The sequence below is a fragment of the Lithobates pipiens genome, unplaced genomic scaffold, assembly GCF_037356315.1.
Source record: "Lithobates pipiens isolate NorthernLeopardFrog02 unplaced genomic scaffold, aLitPip1_a1.2 Scaffold_1, whole genome shotgun sequence".
Taxonomy (NCBI): Eukaryota; Metazoa; Chordata; class Amphibia; order Anura; family Ranidae; genus Lithobates; species Lithobates pipiens.
Genome location: NW_027507685.1, coordinates 6226786 through 6245428, shown reverse-complemented (window position 1 = coordinate 6245428; position 18643 = coordinate 6226786). Strand labels below are relative to the sequence as shown.

The following is an 18643-nucleotide window of genomic DNA, read 5'->3' as shown; positions in this document are numbered from 1 at the left end:
GAGGACAGGGGCGATGGGTCACGTTGGATAAGGTGTGATGGGGACAGGGGTGATGGGTCAGGTTGGATAAGATGTGATGGGGACAGGGGCGATGGGTCAGGTTGGATAAGGTGTGATGGGGACAGGGGTGATGGGTCACGTTGGATAAGGTGTGATGGGGACAGGGGTGATGGGTCACGTTGGATAAGGTGTGATGGGGACAGGGGAGATGGGTCACGTTGGATGAGGTGTGATGGGGACAGGGGCGATGGGTCAGGTTGGATAAGGTGTGATGGGGACAGGGGTGATGGGTCACGTTGGATAAGGTGTGATGGGTCACATTGGATGAGGTGTGATGGAGACATCTGTAATTGGGTAACGTGATAGGTCTCATTGGGTAAGATTTTAGGCCATGAAATGTCACCAGTCTATTTTTTCCAATAGTGTTACAACCTACCACACTATCGGGATGCTTACAACAGCCTCCTCTTTTTCTGCTGCAGCTACTCAAGCTCCTCTTCTACATTGGTGATCCTGCCACTCATATGTGTCCCCTTTGGAAGATTCCCCCTCTATTACTTTTCTGGGCACAACCCAAAATTGTGGGATTTTCTCTTACTTTCAATTATAATGGTAAACAGAACAAATAAAGAGGGTGCCCAGACAGCAATAAAAACTGACAAACGTTCTACACCCTCTCTGCTCTATCCAAAACGAAACAAAAAAAAAAAAAAAAGTTTAGCTTTATTTATACTTTCATTGAACAAGCCGACGTTAGTAGCTGGCTACCATGCACAGCTGCACCAGATTTAGCACTCTCCAATTTTAGTAAATCAACCCGATTCTTCCTTGATACACTTGTATGCTGTTTTTTTTTTTTTTTTTTAGATCAATGTAAAGTTACACTTCCAACACTCAATAAAAAAAAAAAGTCCCTTATAAAAAATAAAAATAATAATAATGCCAAGTTTTCCTATAAATCTATATGCTGGGTTTTGGATAAAGGCGGTGGCAATGTAAAGCACGCCTCAGGACATCGCAGGCTGCACACTGCGCTCTGCTTTCATAAATAAGATGCTAGCCAGATGCCCACTATACCCAGCAATCTTCTGAGGAGTGCAGAAACAACCCCAGTGTGTTTGGCTTCAAATGATGGCATCTTTAGAGGTCAATTGACTGACCAATGGGAATCGCAGGCTAGACGTTTGCCTTCACTAGAAAGGGGCATTTTTGGAATACAAATGGTAAAGATGAAATATTGTCAATTTATGAGTCTGTAAGCTTAGATCATTTGTTATGTACTTTTCTAAAACATATTTTCAGGTTGTAGTGCAGCAAACTGTGTTTGTACTTTCTATGTTTAAATATCCTTTTTTGTTACCTTATCCTAGGTAGAGAATGTGAAACTGTTAGACCGATACACCAACAAGAGGCCTGCCAATGGCACCTTATACCTTACTGCCACTCACCTTATTTATGTTGATGCTACTGCTGGAGTCCGTAAGGAAACTTGGGTATGTATTGATCCTCTCTTCTGAAATGTCTGTCTTAGTCACTTGAGCTTTGTTTTAAAAGAAAAAAAAAAAAAAAAAAAAATCAGATTGTATGCTCTGTTCGCACCTCCGCATTCGAATCACGGCAAATCGAGGGACGCCCATGCGTTCCCCGTCAATTTATTTCCAAATAACATTTTATTGATCTTTTCAGAAGGCAATTGTACACAGCCTATGCATTGTAACATTCTTACAGTGTTAGAGCAAACGTTTAGCTGGTACATACGTAATGTCATTTCAGAACAATCTAGATCAGGGGTGCCCAACCTTTTGAAGGGCGAGGGCCACTTAAGCGACTTGGTAACCGGTCACAGGCCACAATGAGCAGAGCAGGAGGATGATAGGTCCGTGCAGAGCGGACACAGCCCACTCTACTCTATGGGTCCTCCGATCCGCCCTGACGGAAGGGGATTGATCCCCTCTTGTTTTTTTTTGTTTTTTTAGCGAATCAGATTGGAGGTAGGCAGGTATAAAAGGACACAAATCCGTTTACATCTGCCGTTTCATCGAGGTGAATGGAGGGTTCAATTGAGTTGTACTGATTGTGTGAAAGGGGCCTTTCACACTAATGCAGCACAGTGCACCTGTGTCTTTCATGTGGGTTAGCTACACTTTGCCGTAGACTTCTATTATATCCAGCAGGTGTGGTGCACTTTCTGAAAGCTCACCAAACCCGCAGGTAATAACAGAAGTCTATGCCTCGGTGCAGGTAACCTGAAGGTGCACTGTACCTGCGGATCAGTTTGAAAGCAGCCTAGTAGATATGCCTGTATATACACTGCAATTTTAGTAATAATCTGACCTTTAATAACAGTCTTCCATTCAGATATCGCCTGTGGGTGCTGTCCCTGGCAGAGTGCATTTGGTATCACTCCGCCTGTGGCAGGAGATGGCGCTATACAGGAAGCTTTGCCGGCTTCATTAACAACACAGATGCTCTGTGATGGCGGGTCTGCAACCCATGATCTGGGCTTGCCAATCCACCATCCCACAGAAGGAGGTCGCAGGCCACATCATAGGGCTCCGTGGGCCACATGTGGCCCCCGGGCCACTGGTTGGGCAGCCCTGATCTAGATAATAGTTACACACGCTCGGCAGCTTGCCTAAAGTAGTTGACATTGAGGATAGTCTGCCATTGTCGGTCTCCGAAGCAAAAGAAAACCGGAGAGCCAGTTGAGCAGAGGAGAAGACATATGGAATAGAGAGCAGAAAGAAAGAGAAGGAGGGAGGGGGGGAAGGGGGTAGAGACGGGGACCCGCCTCTCGGCTCAGGGCGGATCCTCATGGCGGTGCCACTCTTCCCAGACCATGTTGTGCATTTCCAACCTGTCTTGCAGTCTGGCTGTCATGTTTTCTACATCTTTGATTCTGGCATATAGGTCTTCTTGGGGGGGGGGGGGGGGCAGGGGGTTTGTCGCTCTCCAGTGGAGCGTTATCAGGCATCTGGCCGCTGTAATTTTTTGGAGGGTTTAAAAATCCGTAGAGGCGCGACTCCTAGTAAGAAAAATTTTGGGGACAGGGGAATCGGGGTCCCCAAAAGACGGGTCAGCAGAAGCTGGGTGTCCTTCCAAAATGGTGCTATTTTGGGGCAGTCCCAGTATATATGGAGGAGAGTACCTCCATCACACCGGCAGTGCCAACATCTGTCTGAGCTAGTCGGGTATATGGCATGTAGTACATCTGGCGTCCTGTACCAGAAGTACAGAATTTTGTATGCATTTTCTTTGTACAGTGTACAATAGGAGCTTTTCCCCCATCAATTTCAATAGCACCCCAAAAGCGTTAAGATTTTCCCACGAGTACATGAGCTTCTTTTGGGACTACGTGCGTCCTAAAGTTCTATTTGCACGATTTTACTGCGATTGTTGTCCCCCATATGACAAGATGTGAACGGAGCATTAAGAGCAAAAAGCTGGCTACAAAGGGCAAGAGGCAGAAAGTACAAGAATAGAAATACAATCACAATCAAGGAGCCATCATAGCCATTAAATCGTACACATGTTTTTCATTACGCTTTGATCGAAAAGAGCATCACCGTGTGAACAAAATTTGAGAACAAGCTTACAGAGCTTTGATTTTAGAGGAGTTTCCAGGCTTCTGGAATAGCAGTATAGTGTTTTGCATTAAAAAGTGTATAAAATCCACGCCTGGTAAATAGAAAACAAAAAGCAGCTTGCTAATAAAATTGTGATATCAATTCTCATAATATATATCGTGTGTGTGTGTGTGTGTGTGTGTGTCAGTAGCGCTATAAATCTTACAAATATTCTGATTTTTTTCCAACTGATTTTGGCCCAAACTTGTGTTGCATACACACGGTCGCACAAAGTTGTCAGAAAATCCGATCGTCCAGAACCGTGGTGACGTAGAACACATACAACGGGACTATAAATAGGGCAGTAGCCAATAGCTTTCGTCTCGTAATTTATTCTGAGCATGCGTGGTGGCACTTTGTCCGTCGGAATACACACGATCGGAATTTAAACGATCGGATTTTTTTGTCGGAAAATTTTAGATCCTGCTCTCAATCTTTGTGTGTCTGAAATTCCGACGGAAAAAGTCAGATGGAGCCCACGCATGATCTGATTTTCCGAAGACAAAATCCGATCGCACATTTTCCGTCGGACAGTCCGATCGTGTGTACAGGGCATTACTGTTTTTTTTTTTTTGTTTGTTTTTTTTTTTTTTATATCTTTCCAAGATTTCGGTCCTTTTTGTTTATGTCCCAAAAAAATAAATAAAAATGCAGTGGTGATCAAATACCACCAAAAGGAAGCTCTATTTGTGTGGAAATTTTTTTTTTTTTTATATAAAATTTGTTGGGGTACAGCTTTGCATGACCGTGCAATCACCAGTTAAAGTAGCACAGCGCTGAATAGCAAAAAACTGCCTGATCATTAAGGAGAATAAATCTTCCAGAGCTGAGGTGTTTAAAAAAAAAAAAAAAAAAAAAAGGATTTGCCTTTTAGTTCTACTTTGATCCCAGCTTTTCTGGCAGTGGTTCCTCTATCAATGTGCTGTTACAGATTTAGTTAATAAGTTTCTTCCTGGAATTTAATGATTTGCCTTGCACCTTCTTTCAAACTTTCTTTCTCAGATTGCTCACCACCACATTTCCTCTGTGGAAAAACAAGCGCTCAGCACAACTGGATGTCCACTTATAATCCATTGCAAGAATTTCCGAGTGGTCCATTTCGTCATTTTGCGGGAACGGGACTGTCATGAAGTTTACACGTCATTGCTCAAGCTATCGCAGCCAGGTACATTGCAAACTCAGAAAATCCTTCGAAAGCACAGTTTTTTGCTCCTACACCTGTTATAAGCATGACATTATAATACAAGTTGGAATATTGCTAACATTCCCCGGGAAAATAAACAGCCGTGCGTGATAAATTGATATTACACTCGGTATGTGGCCTCAGCAGCCAATCAAGTTCAAACTTGCTCTTGAAAATTATAGAAAATAAAAACTACAGACGGCCCAGAAACTTTGATAAATTAGGTAATTTTTGTGAACTGTCAGTCACCATCTATTAACCTCCCTGGCGGTATGATTATTTCAGATTTTAGGTGCTGAAAGCGGTACAATTATTTTGCATGGAAATTTGGCGTTTTATATTGTAGGCCTGTAATTCTTAGGAATAACTCTCTTAAATCTGTTCAAACCAGAGTCTAGTAGACATCCCGGGTATGATAAAGTTTATAATATAATAAATAACTATAAATAATGATAACAAATAATAATAAAAATTATTCAATAATGTAATCAAATCCAAAAACACAGAAATTTGCTCATTTGCAGAATTGTCACTGTCATTAGATTTAGTGTTTGATGACGGATCTCCCCACAAATTACTATCGCTCAATTCTGCAAGTGATTCTAATTTATTATCGCTGTTTTCTAGCTGGTCTAAAATAATTTTTGACATAAAGGGACACTTTTTGGTTGCTATGGACAATCTCCAAATTCCAGGCAGAAAAAAACAGTATTTATAATATAAAACTTTATGCAGGGCACTGGACAGACCACTAGGGACAAAGGGGGTGTGTAATTTTTTTTTTTTTTTTTATATATACAGTACTGTATGTGTATTGTGTATTTTTACTTTTTTTGAATTTGGCGCCGATCTCCGCTCCCCGTGAGTCGTAACGTCGCAGGGAACGGAGCTCGGCGGCACTCGGGCACTGTGTGAATCGAGCGGATGACGGCGGGGGGACATCGCTGGATCCAGGGGACAAGGTAAGTAAGTCTCCCTGTATCCAGCGATGGGATCCCGAGTCTGGCTCGGGGTTACCACTCGTGGTACTGAAATCCCAGCCCAAGCCAGACTCGGGATTACCGCCAGGGAGGTTAAAGTCTCTTTTATTATGCTTTCATAAGAGTTACTGGGTCCCTAGACCTAACAAACTCAAGATACAGATCCTAAATGCTGGTGCTGTGACATCTGGGACACAGCAAAAAGAAAAAGGGGGGGGGCTGCAGTTCTCGAAATGATCATGGCAGAACTGAAAATTGTTTTTTCCTGGCGTAATTGTTTCTTCTTTTTGACACGTAGTGAGAGTGAAAAAGGATTTGGTCCTAAATTGCATGTTAATTCAAAGCCACTGTGTATTAGGCTTGTTTCTAATATTTGTACCTTTTTACTTTTAAATTGGTAGCAGAGGATATTTTATTGTAATACATTTTCAAGTGATTGTAAACCTTCGGACATTTAAAAAAACAAAAATAACAAACATGTTCTACTTTTATCTGCTCTGTGTAATGTTTTGCACAACCACTATTCTTTGCTTCTGGGGTCCCCTGCCAGTGCTCCTGGCTCCTCTTCCCCCCTGCCGTGTGTCCCCAATGGTTTCTGCTTCTTATGGGGGCACTTTAGTGGGCTGAGCCCCGCTGTCTGTGTCTATGGATGCACACAGCGGGGCTCAGCCCTGCCTCCCGCCCCCTTGTTATAGCATTTGATTGACAGCAGGGGGAGCCAATGGTGGATCAGTTTCTGATCCACCATGGTGACCAGGCAATTAATGATATTCAGAGTGCCAATCCATAGCAAACAAACTGCAGCTAAATGTCTGAGTGAAAGATGATTTGCTAATGATTATGTGAGCGAAGCTGTTTTTGTAATGGGATCATCACTGCTTTAGGGTACAAACCCTTAACTTTTAAGAGGGATAGATAAATTGATAATGGTTATCAAATGTTTTACATGATGGTTTATAAAGCAATTCTGGATGACAAGTGAAACAGACCAGCGAGGTTCAAGTGTCAGCCCTTGTACACACGGTCGGAGATTCCGACAACCAAATCCGTCGGAGTAATTCTGACGGATTAATTCCGGAAGAGGTCCGGAAGTGATGTTGCATACACACGGTCGGACAAAGTTGTCGGAAAATCAGATTGTACGTAACGTGATGACGTTATTTCGTTAAGACGGGACTATGTTCAGGCTAGTAGCCAATAGCTTTGGTCTAGGAATTTGATCTGAGCATGCGTGGCACTTTGTCCGTCGGAGTAGGCTACACATGATCAGAGTATGTCCGATTGGAGCATTTTGTCGGAAAATTTTACCGGCAAGTTGGAAAAGTTGGTCCGTCGGAAACAGTCCGATGCAGACCACACACAGTCGGAACATCCGACAAAATGGTCCGATAGGACATTCCGTCGGAATCTCCGACTGTGTGTACAAGGGTTTATTCAACAAGCACTGTGCTGGTGCTAAGATTAGAAAATTCACTTGCAGTTAGTCCAGCGGCTCCATCCGAGCTGTCAGTTTTTTTTTTTTTTTTTGTTTTTTTTTTTTTTTGTTTAAGTTGGTTCTTAGTAATCGACTATAAGCCTAGTACACACGGGTATCAGCCGGTTCAATAGAAACTGTCCGACATCCGGCCGCCGCGTGTACTGCAGCTGGTCCGACACAAGTCAGCAGTTCGGCCAGCTTCTGTCAAAGGGGCATGACCAAAAAAAGGTCTGCCAGTCAGCGCTCTTAGCCAGTGGTGGAGAGCGCTGACCTGAGTGTTTTGGCAAGGAGGCCGCCCATGCCCCCCCTCAGTCTGTTCAATAGAAACTATCCGACATCCGGCCACCATGTGTACTGCAGCTGGTCCAACAGTAGTCAGCAGTTCGGTCAAAGGGGCATGACCAAAAAAAAGGTCTGCCAATCAGCGCTCTTAGCCAGTGGTGGAGAGCGCTGACCTGAGTGTTTTGGCGAGGAGGCTGCCCACGCACCCGCCCCAACCCCTGCAGGCTGAACAAAAGTAAACTAGTGGTGTGTGCCAGGCTTGAGTGCCGGTTCACACTAGTGCGATGCGAGAACCCTGCGAATCAACTGCAGGTTCCCGCATCGCACTTGACACGCACGGCCGTTCACACTGCCATATGCGAACTGATGGGGAGTGTCATTATATGTTAACGATACCCCCATTTCAGCTTGCATATCGCACTGCGAACTGACAGTTCGGACATGAATCGGATCACATGTGTGAACACACATGCGATCCGATTCTGGTCCGAACAGAAAAAAGGGTCCTGTGCGTGTTTGGACCGAATGCGGTGCGATATCAGCCATACTATCTGTATGGCTGACATCACACCCGCACAGACATCGCATGTAATATGAACAGCAGTGCGCTGCGAATTACATGTGATGTCTGGCATCGCACTAGTGTGAACCGGCACTTAGAGCACCAAAAAGGATCCCTGCGTATGTTTCCTGAAGCCCATGCAGTAAAAACCTTTGGCTTCTTTTTATCACCCGCCATATTTAAACATCCAAAGCGGCTTTGAATCTGTTTGGTGCTAACATTTCTTAGCATTGCTCTTGATCAGCGAGGAGCAGGCAGCAGCCAAATTTCTTACTTGCATTATAAAAGGAGAGGTTCTTAAATACTTAACCCCCCAAAAAAAACAACTCGGTAGACTGCGATGCTGCAGCAATGCCTGCATGAATTTGACTTGATTGGCCAGTTATGATGAATAGTAAGCTTAGTGTCACATCAATAGAAAATTATGTCCGTCTTTTTTTTAGTAACATTTAATGTGAAGTGCAATTATAGGCCAGCAGAGGATATTTCTTTTTCTTCTGAATGTGTTTATTCATAGGACTGGATGGGTACAATTTCTATTTTAATTGTTTTATGGCTCAATCAATTATTATTTCTTGGCAAGTCTGTAATGTGATGGCCTCCCTGTCTTGTTTATTGCAACCATGATTAATTTGCTTTATTTGGGCTTTGAGCTACGAGTCCAGGAAAATGACCTTGTGTGCTTCACGCTTCAACAAACGGGATTCAAAGGAAAGAGTTTTGTTAAATGGATTCTGTTATGATAGTCTGTGCTACTGTTGAAACTAAAAGCGAATTGGAAATGTATATTTTTAAATGTATATTTTTCTGTTTCCATAGTAAAATATGAAGAACTGTATGCATTTTCCTACAATCCCAAGTCTGATCAAGAAGAGCGGCTTATGGATTGGAAATTAATTGACCTGAAAATGGAATACACGCGTATGGGAATTCCTAATGATTACTGGGTGTTTAGTGATCTCAATGAAGACTTTAAGGTTTGTTTTTTTTACCGTTTTCTTAATTGGAAGATTTATTGCTGAGTTTGTTTCAACGTGCCCATGTAAGAATCCTTGACAGGTATTAGCTTGTAGCCTTAAGGGAAAATTAAAGTTTATTACTGAAGATTTCAAAGCATATCAAGAGATATGTATTAGAAGTGAGAGCAAGGCATTTATCGATAGCTTTGTTTCTAGCTTGGATCTTGTCTGTCTTTGTCTCCAATGACCAAAATGGTACATACAATAAAACATCTGTTTAGCCATGGCTTGTGACTACTAGCCCGGAAGATCATCTGCTTTGGCAAACGTGCTAAGCAAATAAGAGTAACCCGGCTACCCCAAAGCCCTTAAAGTGTAACCCTGCCAAGATTTATTTTTTCAGTTTCGGATAGAGTGAAAAGAGTTAGAACCTCCTGTTGTTATTTTACTGTTACCTGTGTCCCCATTGGGGAAATTTCTGTAAACTTCCTGTATGCAAAAACACACCCCTAACACAACTCCCACTTTTCCATATCCCCTGTGTGCAAGTATGTCCATCTCTTACTTCACTCAGGTGCTTGAGTTTTGGCGGGCATGGTGCACTATCCTGTGTCCCGCCAGAGACAAAGAGCTCACCCCTGGTTGCACTCTTGATGTGACTTCTTAAGCATTGGGTTGCCTGGGTCAGGTATATTTCCCTGAGCCAGGGAATAAGTAAAGGCGTTTACTGTATATGTTACCTGTACCTGTGAAGAAAGAAGACACTGCTTCCCTACCTGGGTCTCTTGAAGATGTCAAGTTCTAAATTTTATTTTTTTAACCAGTTTGTGGGCCCACCACCTGATCCTTTGTTTACATTTTGAAAACCATTGTTTTTTTCCAGGTGGCTGTTAGGACCTCTCTTCATGCATGCTTTGGCCAACTGTCTGTCTGGACCTGTTTGTGTTGTTTTGGCTATTTTGTTGCTCACCCCTCAAGTTATTGTGTGGGGACATCCTATGGTCGAAAAATCTATTCTTGTTTTCTGTACTGTATTATTAAGATAATAGGAATTTGACATACCAGTAAATTCCATATCTTGGAGTAGAGAAGAGTACACGCGTCCATCCCTTCTTTCCTCTGTGAACTCATTACTGCTTGCTGGGGTTCTATGCTTACACTGAGGGTGGTCCCAGCAAAGCATTTGCATGTCCATCTACTTGAAGATAGTGGCCTATAACCCATAGTCTAATGCCGCGTGCACACGACCGGATTTTTCGAGGGACTAGGTCTGGCGGTCTTTCCAACAGACTTTCGGTGGAGTTTCCGACTGACTTTCTGAATGAACAGACTTGGCCACACACAATCACACCAAAGTCCGATGGATTTGAATGTGATGACGTACGACCGGACTAGAATAAGGAAGTTCATAGCCAGTAGCCAATAGCTGCCCTAGCATCTGTTTTTGTCCGTCGGACTAGCACACATGAACAGATTTCTCGGTCTGGTGGAAAAATTTAAAACATGTTCTATTTCTAAAGTCCTCCGGATTTTTGGCAAGCAAAGGTCCGATGGAGCCCACACAAGATCGAATTGTCCGACGGACTCGCTCCGTCGGACCTTTGCTGTCAAAAAGTCCGGTCGTGTGTACGCGGCATTAGCCCTTTTTACACATGGTACAAAAATCATAAGGGAAAAGTCGTAAGACTAGCTGTCTGCGAATTTTTCGGATCGTTAGTACGGTGCATTCGACAGACGATTTGACTTTTATGTCAGACAAAAGCTGTATGTGCAGGCTATAAAATTCTTGACTGATGTGAACTCAACGTCTGACTTTTGAAAGGTCAATACAGAAATCCGTCACACAAAAGTCGAAAGTACAACCACGCATGCTCGGAATCGAGGAACAACTGGGAAGAGTTCGGTCTTGTAAACTACTGTTCATAATCTAGAATTAACATTCGTGACACGGCAATTGATGATATGTCAAAATTCTCATCTTTAATGGGATAATAATGAAGCTGCTTTGCATTTAGTTATGCCAAACGTATTTTAAAAGGCATTTGTTTTCTACGATCTGAAAATGAGGGAATCGATGCTCACCAAATTTCTACTAATGCAAAATTAGCAGAAGGGGCCCAAAGTGTGGCGCTTAAGAAATGAACTCTTTATACTCTCATCGTACGTCGCTACATTCGTGTTTGTCAGACGACAAGTTGCGCATAGTTAGTATGCTAGACAAAATCCTCCACGCGCTTTTGACAAAAATCAGACGCTCGGCCGTCCAACAATCAGACTGTGTGTACGAGGCTTTAGAATCCATTTCCACTGTACTGTATGTACTCCAGGGTATGAAATTTACATATTTACGTGTGTTTCTTTTTTTTGTTCCAACGTGTTCTTTCATTTGTTATTTTGACTTGTGTTTTTGTATTTGAATTCTCTCTGTTATTGCAAGCTTGTATTTGCTCTGCTTTTAGAAGATTCAGACATTTAACTTCTGCTTCCTTTTTTCAGATTTGTAGTACTTACCCAACTTGTCTGGTTGTGCCTAAAGAAGCCTCCGAAGCAACAATAATTGGAAGCTCAAAGTTCAGAAGTAGGGAACGGTTTCCAGTGTTGTCCTACTATTACAAAGAGAACAATGTGAGTCACATGCACTGAAAATATTGTGACACATAGATATGCACATGATAGAAAGGGAAGCTTAGATTTCCTGACCCTGACAAAACAGGAAGCTGATAGGATTTATCAGTAATGCTTTCTGCACAGATGAGTAATAGAGACAGTGAAATTGTTCTAAATGTGTATAGAGCAACGCCAACAATATGCTTTTTTTTTTTTTTTTTTTTTTTTTTCACCCGGGGTGTGGCTTTGAAGGATTGATAGCTTAGCTTCAGTAAGTGGCCTGTGAATTTCCCATCTATTACTATGGTCAATCTTTTACAGTGCGCCGACAGCACTACTGGAATCTCTTTTGAAAGGAGATGATGTACAGCCCATCATAAAACATCAGCAATGTTCTGCGTTCCTTTTCAGTAACAGCTTGTGCTTCTATTCCAAGCAAATACTGGTTATTAACATGACAGAACATGTATTTCATTTTGCATGTTTTCTTTTGTAGCACCACATCAAATGCAGATGCATCTACACACACACACACTACCTATGTGTGTGTGTTTTTGGCTTTAAAGATATGTAAGGCCCATTTCACACTGGTGGGCTGTGGTTTAGCCACAGTGTGGGTGTGTTCACAATTTTCGTGTGCTTCACCCGCAGTCCCATAGACTTGCTGTTAGGTCACACGTTTTTGCAAAAGCGCTGCACTTTCAGAAACCATGGCAAAAAATGCATGACCAAATAGCCTATGGACCACGGGTAAAGCATATGAAAATCCAATACACCCGCGCTGCATTTTGACAGCAGAGCTCCAGTGTGAAACCGACCTAAACAGTGAAGATGTAGATGAGAGGAGAAAGCGGAGCAATAACTCATCTGTGTTTCTGCCCTTTTGTTGCCCAGTCAGCAAGCTGGGGGCATGTACTTGCCCAAGTTGTGTTGTTGCAACAGATCTGGACTAGTGTTTCACTGCTTGGCAGGGGTGTGTGGATCTCAGAGCTGGCTGAACAAAATTACAAATCCTTTAGCAGGTGTGTGTATGTATGTATGTATGTATGTATGTATGTATGTATGTATGTATGTATGTATGTATGTATGTATGTGTGTGTGTGTGTGTGTATATATATATATACTTGCCTGATGTTTGGCTTCAACCTTTATCAAGCAGGCTGACCAGTTAGGGCGTGTTTCTGTTTAGGCTGAAAGCTATTATTATTTTTTTTGATTAACAGAAAACAGTATTCCTGATTATATATGTCCTGTTTGTAGTTCTAAAAGCCTTCTATGCATTGAGGGGGTTTCCCGAGATCGCTTAATTCACATTCAAATTGAGCAATGCAAATCTCATTTTCCAATCGCTCACTTTGAATCCTCTGAGGCTGGCATATTTCCTGCAGGTATTGCCTTGTTCCACTTTTCAACTTATGAACGATCGGCAGCATTGAACTTGAGGAAGAATGCTGACAAATTGCTATCACTGTCAGTGCTACAAGGCATGCTCCATCCCAAAGGCTTTCACAGCTCTCCCTCTTGAGCGATGCGTAATCGGCAATCCTCCGATTTTTTTTTTTTTTTTTTATTTTTTTTTACGTTTTAAGCACTTAAGAAAATCACGGCCTGGACTGACTGGCTTTAAAATGATAAATTCCTTTTTCTACTTGTATCATTGTAAAATTTTCCTTTTCATTATTTTTAATTGCTGTTATCTGTAAAAGAGGGCAGTAAATACTCATCTTTTCCGATGCCTCTGCACCAAACACCACTCCGATCACTAGAACTTATCCCTGGAAGTTCACTGGGAAAGGAACACCTACAGGAGTGTCGGTCCTCGTGGTTTCCCTACAGCTCTCATTCTGCCCTAGGACTTTCTATGAACGTCTACTGAGAGAGTCATAACCTGAGATCAGAGAGCACCAGGAAAAATATTTACTGCCTTGTGAATTGTGAATATACCATAAAAATAAATAGTAAAAGGACCATAAAACCATCTCATTTTGTGGCCTTCTATTGCAAAATATGCAGCCTAGGAGGAGGGATCGCTGCAAAGGCTTTAGCTGGTAAGATAAAGTGCAAGTATTACATGGAAAGTACTGCGGTATCAGTCAGTGGAAGGATTTTAAAGTCTAAGGCCGCGTACACACGCGCGGACTGTTCGCCCAACCTTGTCCGCTGAACAGTGTTTGGGCGGACAGTCCGCTCGTGTGTGGGGCTTCAGCGGACAGTTTCAGCGGACAGTTGGCCGAACAAGGTCTTACGGAAATTCCGAAAAACTGTCCGCTGAAACAAGGTTTCAGCGGACTGTTCGCTCGTGTGTAGGCTTGTTCGGCCAACTAAGTCTCGCGCATGCTCAGAAAGGATTTCCACGTCGGAAGGTTGCATTGCAGTGTATAGGACGTCGTATTTTTCGTCCCGTCGTACGTGCCGTTCACGTCATCGCGCACGGTTTCAGCAAACTGTTCGTCCGTCGTGTGTGGCCATGTCCGTCCATGCTAAGTTTGAGCGGACTGTTCGCTCAAACTGTTGGACGGACAAAGTTGGGCCAACAGTCCGCGCGTGTGTACGCGGCCTCAGAGTTGGTTGAATTTATATGATTTGTGTAGGAGTATCGGTTCCCAAAGACAACCTCTGGATATGACCCTGAGCACGTGCAATCAACTTCTTTGGTCTTCCAAAGACGTCATCTCAGGGTTAGGTAATATAGTAGGAAATCATTTGCAAAAACAGCCAGTTTATGCTCAGTGTGTTCCTTTTATACAAACGACTGCAATACCATTATTGTGGCCCAATGTGAACAGCAATGTTCCAGGGAGATAATGAAGAGTATAGGAGATAATGGGCAGCCTTGCCTGATGATGTTACATAGGTCAGTAGGAGGTGAAGTTATCCCATTTAAATCTAACTCCAGCTGTCCATTGTTTATAAAAGCTCATGATCCTAGATAGTATTTTGGGATTTAAGCCCATGCGTTGCAAAGTCATCAGCATAAAGGACCAGTCTACACAGTTGAATTACTTTTCGACATCAGTAGATAGAAGTATAGGTGTTTCTTTAACCACTTCAGCCACCGGAGGATTTGGCTGCTCAACAACCAGAGCACTTTTTACAATTTGGCTGGGAATTGCGCAGTCATGCAATGTTGTACCCACACACAATTTGAGTCCTTTTTTCCCCACGAATAGAGCTTTCTTTTGATGGTATTTGATTGCCTCTGCAAGGTTTTTTTTTTTTTTTTTTTTTTTTTTTTTTTTTTTTTGACATAAACCGGAAAAGACCAAAAGTTGAAAAAAAATAGTTTTCTACTTTTTGTTATAAAAAAAAAAATCCAATAAATTCAATTTTAGTCATATATTTAGGCCAAAATGTATTAAGCCACATGTCTTTGGTAAAAAAAAAAATGTCAAGCGTATATTTATTGGTTTGCGCAAAAGTTATAGCGTCTACAATCTAGGGTACGTTTTCTGGAATTAACCACTTCAATACCGGGCACTTAAACACCTTCCTGCCCAGACCAATTTTGAGCTTTCAGCGCTGTCGCACTTTGAATGACAATTACGCGGTCATGCTACACTACCCAAATGAAATTTGTATCATTTTTTTCCCACAAATAGCTTTCTTTTGGTGGTATTTGATCACCTCTACGGTTTTTATTTTTTGCTAAACAAATAAAAAAATACCGAAAATTTTGAAAAAAAAAAAATGTGTTTTTTTTTTTGTTTCAGTTTCAAAACTTTGCAAATAAGTTTTCTCCTTCACTGATGGGCACTGACGGGGTTACACTGATGGGCAATGATAAGGCGGCACTGATGGGCACCGATGAGGTGGCACTGATGAGGTGGCATTGATGGACACCGATATGTGGCACTGATGGGTGGCACTGATGGGCGGCACAGGTGGGCATGGGTAGGCGGCACAGGTGGGCATGGGTAGGCGGCACAGGTGGGCATGGGTAGGCACTGATAGGCGGCACAGATGGGAACTGATTGGCATCCAATCAATAATGCATGCCAATCAGTGATGCCCATTGTGGGCACTGATTGGCATCCATTATGGGCACTGATTGGCATCCATTGTGGCACTGACTAAAATCCCTGGTGGTCTAGGGTGGCATACCTTGTCCTTGGCATCCCTGGTGGTCTGGTGGCATCCCTGGTGGTCTGGTGGCATCCCTGGTGGTCCAGTGTGGGCATCCTCAGGGGGGCTGTGCTGATAATCGATCAGCACAGACCCCCCCTGTCAGAGGAGCAGCCGATCGGCTCTCCTCTACTCGCGTCTGACAGACGCGAGTGAGAAAAAGCCGATCACCGGCTTTTCCTATTTACACTGTGATCAGCCGTGATTGGACACGGCTGATCACGTGGTAAAGAGTCTCCGTCGGAGACTCTTTACCGAGATCGTAGTTGCCGGGTGTCAGACTGACACCCCGCAACAACGATCGCCGCGATGCGCGCCCCCGGGGGCGCGCAGCGGCTCATAATCCTGATCACGTCATATGACGTCCGGTCAGGATTATGAAACCACTTTGCCGCCGTCCATTTGCTATAGGGCGGGCGGCAAGTGGTTAATGCAGCTTTTAGTTTGACTGCCTATCTTATTTGTTGAGGTGCTAAATGGCAGGGCAGTACAACCCCCCCCCCCCCATGCTGAGAGGCATGTTGAGCCAAATGATGTATTGCTCACACGTGCCATGGTTTTATGTGGAATTACACCCCAAAATACATTCTGAGGCCTCTCCTGAGTATGACTTTTTGGGAGCCTAGCTGCATACTGAACCCTGAAAACCAAGCACCGCATTCAGGATTTCTAAGGGCGTACATTTTTGATTTCACTCCTCACTACCTATCAGATTCGAAGGCCATAAAATGCCAAGAGGGCACAACCACCCCCCCCCAATGACCCCATTTTTGAAAGTAGACGCCTCAAGCCATTTGATGATAGGCATGTTGAGTCCATAGAATATTTTATATTTTTCCACAAGTTGTGGGAAAATAAATGCATTTTTTGCACAAAGTTGTCACTAAATTTTATATTGCTCACACGTGTCATGGTTTAATGTGGAATTACACCCCAAAATACATTCTGCTGTTTCTCGAGTATTGGGGATAGCACATGTGAGACTTTTTGGGAGCCTAGCCGCATACAGGACCCCGAAAACCAATCACCGCCTTCAGGCTTTCTGAGGGTGTAAAATTTTGATTTCACTCCTCACCACCTATCACAGTTTTGGAGGCCATGAAATGCTCAGTTAGCACAAAGCCCCCCCAAATTACCCCATTTTGGAAAGTAGATACCCCAAGCTATTTGCTGAGAGGCATGTTGAATATTTTGCAGATCTCGCTTTTTGTCACAAAAAGTTTTAAAAATTGGAAAAATAAAAATACATTTTTCCTTTTTTCTTTCTTCATATTCAAAAATAAATGAGAGCTGCAAAATACTCACAATGCCTCTTGGCAAATATCTTGCCTTCCACAGTAATAAATGGTTCTGCATGTAAGCACAAAAGGTGGAATGGGACATTATGTTTACGAAGGTGATTTTTTTTTTTTTTTTAAATCTAAGTACGTGCATGCAAATTCTGTAAATTCAGCCTTCCTCCTTTGCCAGGGTAATGTGAAACTCTAGTTTGATTTGTGGCTTACAGCTGTTCCAGTTGACTTGTCAGAGCAACTGTACTGTGCACTGTGCCAGTTTTCTTTACTGCATTCAAGCATCAACAACTGAAAACACTATTTAATACATTTTTAATATTCAGAGCAAACTTCTCCATGATTTATTGTGTTGAGGAATCACTTTCACACCCCCCGCTTGGAATTTTATGTGATAGACCAACACAAAGTGGCACATAATTGTAAAATGGATGGAAAATGATAAATGGTTTTCTATAACATTTTACAAATAAATATCTGCAAAGTGTGGTGCGCATTTGAATTCAGCCCCCTTTTACTCTGATACCCCTAACTCAAATCTAGTGGAACCAATTGCCTTCAGAAGTCGCCTAATTAGTAAATAGAGTCTACTTGTGTGTAATTTAATCTTAGTATAAATACAGCTGTTCTGTGAAGCCCTCATAAAGAAGGCCAAGGAACACACCAGACAAGTCAGGGATAAGGTCGTGGAGAAGTTTAAAGCAGGGTTAGGTTATTAAAGAAAATATTCCAAGCTTTGAACATCTCGGGGGACACTGTTCAATCCATCATTCGAAAATGGAAAAAGTATGGCACAACTGCAAACCTACCAAGACATGGCCGGGCAAGGAGAGCATTAATCGGAGATGCAGCCAAGAGGCCCTTGGTAACTCTGGGGGAGCTGCAGAGATCCACAGCTCAGGTTGGAGAATCTGTCCACAGGACAATTATTAGTCACTTCACAAATCTGGCCTTTATGGAAGCGTGACAAGAAGAAAGCCATTCTTGAAAGAAAGCCATGAGTCCCATTTGCAGTTTGCGAGAAGCCATATGGGGACACAGCAAACTTGGGAAGAAGGTGCAGATGAGACCAAAATTTAAGTTTTTGGCCTAAAAGCAAAATGCTATATATGGCGGAAAACTAACACTGCATATCACCCTGAACACACCATCCCCACCAGGAAACATGGGGGGTGGTAACATCATGTGGGAATGCTTTTCTTCAGCAGGGACAGGGAGGTTGGTCAGAGTCGATGGGAAGATGGATGGAGACAAACGCAGGGCAATCTTACAAGAAAACCTGTTATGCCGCGTACACACAAACTTTCTGGCAGACTAGGTCCGACAGTCTTCCCAACGGACTTTCGGCAGAGTTCCGATGGACTTTCCAGACAAACAGACTCGGCCACACACATGAACAGACTAAGTCCATTCGAAAGTCCGTTAGTTTTGAGCGTGATGACGTAAGACGGGGCTAAAAAAAGAAGTTCAATAGCCAGTAGCCAATAGCTCTCCTTGCGTCGTATTTGGTCTGTCGGACCAGCATACAGATGGACTCGATTCCTATCGGGAAA

The 18643-nt window shown here is 42.9% G+C and overlaps 1 protein-coding gene across 2 annotated transcripts in view; it reads left to right on the top strand.

Annotated features, from left to right (window-relative positions):
• Nucleotides 1–18643, top strand: part of MTMR8 (myotubularin related protein 8) — a 74116-nt gene that overhangs the window by 4484 nt on the left and 50989 nt on the right. For both annotated transcript variants that reach the window (XM_077475982.1, XM_077475898.1), the window contains exons 2-5: nucleotides 1371–1493; nucleotides 4629–4791; nucleotides 8930–9087; nucleotides 11566–11694. In XM_077475982.1, the coding sequence (XP_077332108.1) occupies nucleotides 1371–1493; nucleotides 4629–4791; nucleotides 8930–9087; nucleotides 11566–11694 (573 nt within the window). The remainder of the gene's footprint in view (nucleotides 1–1370; nucleotides 1494–4628; nucleotides 4792–8929; nucleotides 9088–11565; nucleotides 11695–18643) is intronic.